General features: G+C 41.4%; 1 protein-coding gene across 1 annotated transcript in view; it reads left to right on the top strand.

Annotated features, from left to right (window-relative positions):
* The window catches only part of ldhd (lactate dehydrogenase D), a 20,849-nt gene that overhangs the window by 4,728 nt on the left and 6,422 nt on the right, over nucleotides 1–9,699 (top strand). Inside the window, exons 4-9 of the mRNA XM_023397432.2 lie at nucleotides 334–475; nucleotides 3,612–3,771; nucleotides 3,932–4,131; nucleotides 8,156–8,284; nucleotides 8,538–8,665; nucleotides 9,093–9,183. Of these exons, the coding sequence (XP_023253200.1) occupies nucleotides 334–475; nucleotides 3,612–3,771; nucleotides 3,932–4,131; nucleotides 8,156–8,284; nucleotides 8,538–8,665; nucleotides 9,093–9,183 (850 nt within the window). The remainder of the gene's footprint in view (nucleotides 1–333; nucleotides 476–3,611; nucleotides 3,772–3,931; nucleotides 4,132–8,155; nucleotides 8,285–8,537; nucleotides 8,666–9,092; nucleotides 9,184–9,699) is intronic.

Below are 9,699 nucleotides of genomic sequence, written 5' to 3'. Positions count from 1 at the left end.
GTGTGTGTGTGTGTGTGTGTGTGTGTGTGTGTGTGTGTGTGTGTGTGTGTGTGTGGATGTGGATGTGGATGTGGATGTGTGTGAAGTGATACTTTGGTATAGTAAGGGCAGTAATAAAATCAGTGGAGCCATATCATTTACTGAGGAAGCAAATAGAGAGCAAGATTTTAACTGAACTTAAAATTTCATCCTGTGAAATTACTAGTTACAGTGTGTATGATAATTTCAAAATAACAGAAGTAGAACCTTAGAACAGTAATTTACAACGGACAATCTAAAAACACAGTATAAGTATTCATGTACTGTATACATGTGTCTTCCTTCTGCTCCCAGGGCGGTGTGTGCTTCAGTCTGAGGAACATGGACCGGGTTCTGGATCTCCACCAGGAGGACTTTGACGTGACAGTGGAGCCCGGTGTGACTCGGAAGGCCCTCAATGCCTACCTCCGAGACACCGGCCTGTGGTTTCCTGTTGGTCAGTCACACTGTCTCCCAGCTTTCATTGTATTTTTTAGTAGCTTAGTGCGAAACCTGAGAATTTTAAATTAATTATTTTTAATAAACGCTCACAGAAGAAATTTCTTATAAAACTTTTGAATCTGAATAGTAAAATAAACTACAAGGAGGCCATGAGGTTCTGTCAAAACTACTTACTACAAGTCCTCCTCCTAGTCCCTCCTACATCACTGTGATTCATTATGTCCATCAGTAGAACAACAGTCCTCCTCCTTCTTGTCCTGCCAAGGTTTACAATGTAATTCACTAAATCAAACCACGAAAACGAAACAAAAAACGCAGCTAAATACTAGACTTGCTGTTGCTCTCCTCCGCTGTGTGCTGCCATGCGCTCTGCAGACACACATGCCAACAAATTGACAATGTTTGGTGCTACAGGGTCATATGACCACTCATTGGAAATGTATTGCTGTGAGCTATAACAAGGCTTTCAGTTCTCCATTATGACCAGCAGATGGCACAAAACTCAGTGTGTTCTTCAGTGAGGCTTTCACTCAACTCATAAATCAGTCTCCTCAGTAGAGGGTGAATGTGAAAGTGTATTTACAGGCTGGAAGGTAAGATTCTGATTTCAATCCCTTTTGATCTGTGTTTCATGAAAAAGCATAACTGAAACGTAGAGTTTTGTCTTTGTGGCTGTAAAATATTAAGTATAAATTTGAATCTCCCTCTGGGCTTTAATGTTGTGTTCATCTTCTGATTTGTTTGGCATGGTTAGAAAGGTGAGTCAGTCTATTTTTGTATGATAGAAAACATGTTGTGGCATGAGGAAAAAGTCATCAGTAATTTTTCAAACATGACAGGACCTTACATTTATAATTAGATATATTATGACACACATTTTAACCCTTTTTATGTGAAATATGACATTAGTGGAGAACAGAACTTATGGATATCAAAGTAAAACAGTGTAACTGGTAAACTGATGGATCTGGCAAAGTGATAGGGTGATATGAAGATGATAGAGTAGTGGGGTAGGTGTGGGGGTGTGTATTGGTGAGTGGAGATGTGTTGATGGATTATATGGAGACTATGAGGACAGAGGGGAGCGAAGATAGATGAGGTAAGGAAGAAAGAGTTTGGTTTATGGGGGGCTGAAAGGTCAAAGTGCGATGGTGTAGGGAGTGACTGCCGATTGCCAACGGGTTGGCACACTAAAGCTGCAGTGGGAAGAGCCACATTCTCAGTCCTTTACCGTATCAGCGGGGAGTGCAGAAACTCTGGGACCTCAGAGGGAAAAGTGCAGCGGAGCGGCTGTGAGCTGCTCTGTAATAGAAATACCTGTTAAAAAAATACTTACAATAAACCCTAAATCGCTCCTTTGTGTGGCTTGTTTTCGAGAGTCTTCTTTGCTTTGTTGCGGTGTGCAGAGCAGAGGTGGGTTCATTATTCTCTCCTGATTGGTTTGGGCTTGCAAGAGAAGAGACAGAGTGGAAACCTCGTCTGGTACCTTGTTTTAGCTGAACAGGGGGTGAAATGTGAGACGGTGATCTATCGTCATCTACTACTCTCTTGTTAGGTTGTGTAGGGAGATGCTCTTCAGAGGACATCCAATGGCTTTTGTGTTATAATGTGTATAGTTTAGAGGGTAAGGAACTGAGAAGTTGGTTTATTTCTAGTGGATCATGAGTTGTGGTTCCGGCTGGGTGTTCAGTTTTAGTTCTTTATAGCATTAGGTTGACTGGTTAGCAGAGATCCTGTTCAAAACGTTGCTGTCTCAGATTGTTTGTCAAAGTTAATTGTGTCTTCTGGCTTAATAAACTGTTTGGTTTTAATCTGGTGCTGATTCATTTTTTATGGAATAATCCTGATGGATTCTGTAAAATGTAATGATATAAAGTTTTGATTTCTTTCTTAATGTCTCTATCGCATCAATTTGTTTTTCTCTTTTTGCAGCCTGAGAAAAGGAATTCTTTTTTCCCTCATTACTGTTTTTGCTGTTTCCCCAAAGGTTGCATGCTGACATGTCTGGTCAGTCATTGTCTACTAGAAAGGATTTCCACACTCGTTCAAAGTAGTCAATAGTAGAAGTTCTTTATCTCTGAGTAGTGTGTTGTTCAAGTGCCTTTTATAAAAGAGATAGAGAGTGATAGTACCTAGAGTTACCAGTTACTAGGTAGTGTTATGCTTACTCGTGCATGGTGAATAATAATTAGTATAGATCTCAAATAAACCGACAGGGTGGATTTGTCAGGTTGTGGATTAAGGGCTAGGTTAAAATCACCTCTTGTGAAACGTTTTAATTTTAAGAAACTATTCCACATTAGTTTTGAGAATTGGGAGGAATTGCTGTGAATAAGCGAATGAAATGAAAGAGTGGTTGCCTCTACATTAGATCTCACTTTTCTACCGTTAAGTTGAGTAAATGTAGCAGTGTCCCGTGTAACAAGAGGAGTATTTCATACCCAACAGTATGGACGGTTGGCCTTTGATGTTAATAAACAGCAACATTAACATTCCACTGTTGAAAATAACCATAAAGAAGTCAGCCAACATGAACATGTCTGGCTGAATGAATGAAGCAATAAGAAAAGGCTGCTCAGTCCGATAATCAGGCTAACATGTTTTGTTCCACCTCCCTGATGTCCAGGGTGTGTGATTCTGTGTTTCAATCCAGCCTGGTCAGTCATGTATGCCAGCAGCATCAATCTAGCACGTGGATATCTTTCACTTTTCCATTTCCCTGTTGGTCAGTCACATAAAAACTGTTTCACAAGATAAATCTTTTCCATTCAGGCGTCCACCAAGGATGTTATGTGAAACAGTTGAAGTCCTCTAATAAGATTTTGTCATCTTGCAGAGCTGTCAGAGTCAGTAATGCCAGGTTTGTTTTCCAACGGCTGAGTTTGACTTGTATCAGTAAACTGACACTGAGGCAGATCATTTTACACATCTTTGTTCCTTCAGAGGTGACACAGAAAATGTTTCTCAAATATGTTGTTATGTAAAACAATGTTTTTAAAATCAAATTTTAGCTGCCATTAAATTCCTACTTCCAGCTGGTGACGATACTGGATAAGAAATCTCAACAACCCCAAAGTGAAGAACTTTAAAGTAATTTAGGAAACACTAGTGATGTGCTGTTTCCATCTCAGATCCTGGAGCTGATGCCTCTCTGTGTGGTATGGCTGCCACCAGTGCGTCTGGTACTAACGCAGTACGTTATGGAACTATGAGGGAGAATGTTATAAACCTGGAGGTGGTGCTGGCTGACGGGACCATCATACACACAGCTGGGAATGGCCGACGTCCCAGGTAACCTCACTACCTTTACTGTTTCAGGATTTCTCCAACTACACGTTAACAGACATTCACATTTTCATTCCCAAGCCAGAAATATTTAACATCACCTAATGCATCTTTAGGCCTCTTATTTATGTTTTCCTTCCCTGCCTTCCTTGTTGTCAACCTTCAGGAAGACTTCAGCAGGTTACAACCTGACAAACCTATTTGTGGGTTCAGAGGGCACCCTGGGGATCATCACCAAGACAACGCTGCGCCTGTACGGCATCCCAGAGGCCATGGTGTCAGCAGTCTGCTCTTTCCCCTCTATCCAGGATGCTGTAGACAGCACTGTGCAGATCCTCCAGGCCGGAGTACCCATCGCTCGCATCGGTGAGGAGATGATGCCTCACAGCCATACAACAGATAACTGCACCATTTCAACATGACAGTCAACGTAGCTCAGTATATTTTATTGATCAAGGTGGGAGCTGTTGGTTGCTGACCTTGGTGACAAATAACACTGCACCACTTGTAGCTGCTTCACAACAAAGCACTGTGTTTAACTAGTAATGTGAACAAAGGAGGGAGGAGCAGATCTTTTCCAGTTTCTACACTTCACTGCACTGGATCACACTAATTAACGAGTCCATTGTGTATAGAGATGGGAATCGGTTGAGAACCGGTTCCTAACTGGTTTGATCCATCGACATCATTTGCTTTTATGCTTAACGATTCCCTTATCGATGCCTTCCACTTAGTTCCACGTGCCTCGCAAAACAATGACGTCACGCTTTCGTGAGAGGCAGTCAGCGCGATGGGCAACGAAGGAGTTGAGGAAGTGTGGCTTAAATTCACACAAAATGACGCTAACAGCGCAACGTGCAATGTCTGTGGCACTAAGATTTCAAGCAAGGGCAGAAACACCAGCAACAAGCTGAAACATTTGTAGACACAGCACGGCATTAAATATCAGGAGTGGCATGTGTTTGAGAGAAAAATCCACAGGAATCAATAAGGGAATCGATAAAGAATCGGATTGATAAGAAGAATCGATATTGGTATCAATAAAATCTTATCAATTCCCATCCCTGATTGTGTAAATATACAGCTCAGTGAAGATACTTTGTTGGTTACATTTTATTTTCTGCCACAAGGTTGACAAGTTAGGATCAACCATTCAGTCTTACAGTAACAATCAGTTTATAATACGACATTCAGAGACTCGGGAGAACGGATGCTATTAATAGCAAACATGTAGCATGTAGGCCTGCTGTACATAAAATAATAATAATATGATCTGCTTAATGGTTTCTGTCTGGAAAAAAAAATTCAACGACATCAATGAAAGTATATGATATTTATATTGATGATAAATGTGTTTACATCAACCTGTTTGATTCACATTTTCAATTTTTGCATTAAAAAAAAACACCTGAAATAAAAAAAAAAGTCCAAATATCACAGAAATGCTTTTTCACTTGGCTGAAGTGTTTGAATAATGTAGGGCTGGGACGATTATCCGACGTAATCGACGTTGTCGATTATAAAAATTATTCGACGTGGAATTTTAGTGTTGACGCGTCGTGTAAAACCACACAGGGTAAATGTTCATAGAACAAAACCGGAACATTCTAATGGGACCGTTTATATCCATCGTCTTTGGTTTACCCGGATACAAGCGCAGCGCACGGACTGGGACAACGCGGTGACGTAATTGAAGTCGTTGACTACGTGAATGATTTGCGTCTGTGTAATCTATTTGAACAACACGGCGGCGTCTACCAGCAGTACGACGGAGCGTGTGGAGCAACACGCGGTAAAAAGGCTCGCACACGGCCCTCCAAAGTTTGGGAATACTTTAATCTTGACACCAACAGTGCAGTAGTCTGCAGACTCTGTGTGTGTTGGACGGGGCAAATTGTTATATTAAATGACTAACTGGAAAATAATTTTAATAAAATTACTGTTAGGTTAATAAAAAAATAATCGTTAGATTAGTCGAATAATCGAAAAAATAGCCGTTTGGGACAGCCCTAGAATAATGTATGAAACACTTCAGCCAAGTATGTATGACTCTATTTGTCACCCAAGCTACCGCTGAAGAGACCCAACTTTGGCAGAAGAAAATATCAGACTCTGGTGGCTCACCTGGTAGAGAGCGTGCATCATTAAGTCTTAGTCCTAACCGCAGCGCGCCCAGGTCCAAATCCAACCCGTGGTCCTTTGCTGCATATCATCTCCTCTGTCTCTCTCCCTGACTTTTCTGTCTCTCTCTCACTGTGGCTATCCGCATGAAGGCAAAAAAAATACCCCAAAAACTTCAGATACATGTACTGTATGTGTTGACCAGTGAGAGGAATGTTGCTCACAGTCTGCTTGGAGCAAAGCAGCAGCAGCTGCTGGCAGGAGGAAAGTGGTTATAGAGGAGATTCAGAGGCAGGAATATGCTGCTAGATGCACAAAGCAGGGGTTGTGCATGCGTTTGGAAAGTGTAGAACAGAAAGAAAGAAACTTAGCTGGAGGGGAGTGTGGGGCGTGGAAGCAGGTAGGAACTTGGGGATGTGGAAGTACATCTTTACCTTTATGTTCAGGTGTAGCTTCACCACGGCACATTCTGTCAGGGTGTAAAACAAGCCCAGGGTGATACACCTGCAGACATAACCAAGGGCTGACATGTCTGTCAGGAGCCGCTGAGGGTGAGCGCCTCGAGGTAAACTCACTGGATTGTTTAGGTATGGTGCAGGACAGCTGCAGACAGGGAGGGGCTGACAAGAAAGAGTATGTTTAGGAAAACATCTCATACAGTCCCTCAGGAGACAGCTACCACTAATCTAAGCCCAAATCTTGTGTTGTGGTTAGACTCGCTGTGTGTTGTGTGTTTTGTGGAGCTGGCAGGCTGTAGAAGTGGCCTATGAGAGGTAAAAGCTCAGAGCTACAAGAGCTGGTAGTGGAGGCAGTGAGCAGCACTTCTACAGACAGAAACATCTTGTTGATGAGAGAGGTCAGAGGAGAACGACCTGACTGCTTCAAGCTGACAGAAAGGCTACAGTAACTCAGATAACCACTCATTGGCGTCACTGGATGCTCTTGACGGTCATTTGGCCCCCAGTGGCTCTTCAGGGGCCATCTGAATGCTGATGGTATGTCAAGATTCTCTCAAACTGCTCTGTTGATTATTGTTGCTGTGCAGTAAACGTTTTTGTTATAAAATTAAATTAAATGCGTTTTTCTGGATGAATAAAATATTTAATAAACAAAGAAAGAAATCTTACCTCTGTCCCTCACTGAAGAATGGCCTTTAATGTGGTTGTTAATTAGGGCTGCACAATTAATCGAAATATGATCAAAATCGCAACATGACCAAATGCAATATCCAGATCACAGGAGCTGCAGTCTTTTTGGTAAAGGTAAATTGTGTCACATCATACCATAAATAAGTGTTGTGGTGCTACAAACCGCCCGGCCACTGTTTTTCAAATTAAAATGCAAAAATGATCATTTGTGATATCTGCCAAGATAATCAAAAGATGATTCTTATCCCTATTGTTGACCACAGATTTCAGGTAGAGATGAAGTTGAGTGCTGCTGCATTTTTCTATTGTGGGACTCTCGCCCTCCAAAAACACACTAACATGTCTCTATTCATCAAAGAAGATAGGTGCAGTTAGAAAAGGCATGATAATCAGACAGGCATAAAAAAGCAGTAGGGATTTGATTCATTATTCTACATACTATGTGTAGACCCTGTCTAGATAACTTAGATAATGGCAGTCGGCATCAAGGATAACTGTTCAGAGCCAGTTAAACACAACAAGGCGTACACTGAGGAAACAAGAGAATCGATGATCTCATCGATCACATAACTGTTCATAAAGACCAAAGTCTGCTACTCAAATAACATGAAATGGGTGCCATATCAGTGTGGTAATTAGTTATATAAAAATGCAGCACATCACTGGTCAAACATGAGTATTACAAAGTACATGAACTATTTCCTTTATGTTTTTAAACATGTAAGCCAAGTTTGAGTAAGATGCGCTTTTGTTGACATTTGAGCCAGAGAGAGAGAGAGAGGGAGGAAAGAGGAACAGAGTTTAGGACAATTGGGTCAAAGAAAGGCAGAGATGAACCTTTATTGATCCCTCAGAGAAAACACTTTCCTGCAGCAGGAGGATAATAATATCCAGCTGAGAGAAATGGATAATAAAATTAACAGTGAAAATAGATCAATGTTAGTTATTGGCAGTTGGAAAATATGTTTACAACCATTAAGCAAAAGTTGACAAAAGTCAGAAGAATGACCTACTTAGATGCATCACACTAAAAATTTGTCTTCCCTCCCTCTGTGTGTGTGTGTGTGTGTGTGTGTGTGTGTGTGTGTGTGTGTGTGTGTGTGTGTGTGTGTGTTACCCAGAGTTTCTGGATGATGTGATGATTGATGCGTGCAACAGGTTCAGTGGTCTTTCCTATCCTGTGACCCCAACTCTGTTCCTGGAGTTCCACGGCTCTGAGCAAAGCCTCGAGGAACAAGTCAACACAACTGGTGTGTTAAAGTACAAATTACAAACACAAATAATCAAATCTCTAATAACTGACTAACTGTTGCTGTTCGATGAAAGCCTGATGTAGTGTGTGTAGCAGAAAATTTTCAGACGTCATAATTTGCGTAAGTTTCATTTTAAATGGGTGAAATTGACATTTTTGAGCATAAGTTTACATCAATAACTCACAGTGACAAACATTTTTGACATTTTTGCTAAGAAATTAAAAATGTAAAACTGTAAATCTCTCTACAGAGGACATCACCCACAGTAACAGAGGGTCAGATTTTCAGTGGGCTCGAGATGCAGAGACAAGGAACCAGCTGTGGAAAGCTCGTCATGATGCCTGGTACGCTGCTCTGGCTCTCAGACCTGGCTGCAAGGTAAGGAAAGACAACTGCCACTTTACCGGTACTCCTAATGTCTAATGAGTATTAATGCTTAACCCCCATCATAACCTTTCCTAAAGGATAAAACAGTGTTCAGCTGTAGTATCTTATTTTCATCGTTTACCACAATATCATTCTCCCCTGCGACTGCTGCTACTCGAGCTAAAGGTATGGGGTTGCTGGAGGTGTGATCAACAACAGGGCAGTTAATTACTCCTCTGGTTGAGAGGCTTTGTGTGAGAGCTCCATGCTATCACCATCACCAGTGTGAGGCACTTTTACACCTCACTTTATTAACAGTTTAAATCCTAGTGGTTGCAAAAGACGACCACTTAATGCTGTTCCAATTCAGTGACCTGACGCGTGCGTGCGTCTGTGTGTGTGTGTGTGTGTGTGTGTGTGTTTGTGTTTGTGTTTGTAGGCCTACGCTACAGATGTGTGTGTCCCTCTGTCTCGACTGCCTCAAATCATTGTGGAGACAAAAGAGGACCTGATTGAAAACAGACTTACAGGTGAGCACCGTGCTGTTTACTAAATTAGACTCAGTGTTAATGATGTTAATAAGGCTTGATGTGATTCATTGTGAGTATAATGTCTCTGCCTGCATCATTGTTAACCCACAAATGTGTCATAATTATTACAATCAGAGCATTTAGTGTAGTAAAAGAAAAGGACGCCTTCCAAGGCTGCATTAAAAAACACTGCTTCTAATGATTACAAATTGATCTGATCAAATGTTCTGATTGCAGACTGATCGCACTAATTCAAAATGACCTTTAGATCAAGTTTTAATCAACCTTTTTGGACCTTGTCTGTCTCGTGTGTTTGTGCCTCTCTCCTATTACTGGGTCATTTCTTTGAGTGTATCGGTTAATGTGGGTCTGACATGAGTGTTGCCAGCAGCCATCAGTTCTCACTACCAAGGTGAGGGAAGTGGGCTCAGAGCAGGAAATCACAGCAACAGCAACAGTGCAGGCAATTAGGGTGAAAAAAGGAACACAGGTTTAAAAAAAAAAAAAAAAACTAGA

Source organism: Seriola lalandi, unplaced genomic scaffold (assembly GCF_002814215.2).
Source record: "Seriola lalandi dorsalis isolate HSWRI2012SDOR001 ecotype SW California unplaced genomic scaffold, Sedor1 jcf7180002055008, whole genome shotgun sequence".
NCBI lineage: Eukaryota > Metazoa > Chordata > Actinopteri > Carangiformes > Carangidae > Seriola > Seriola lalandi.
Note: the sequence above shows the minus strand (reverse complement) of the source record. Positions and strands in the feature narration are given on the sequence as shown.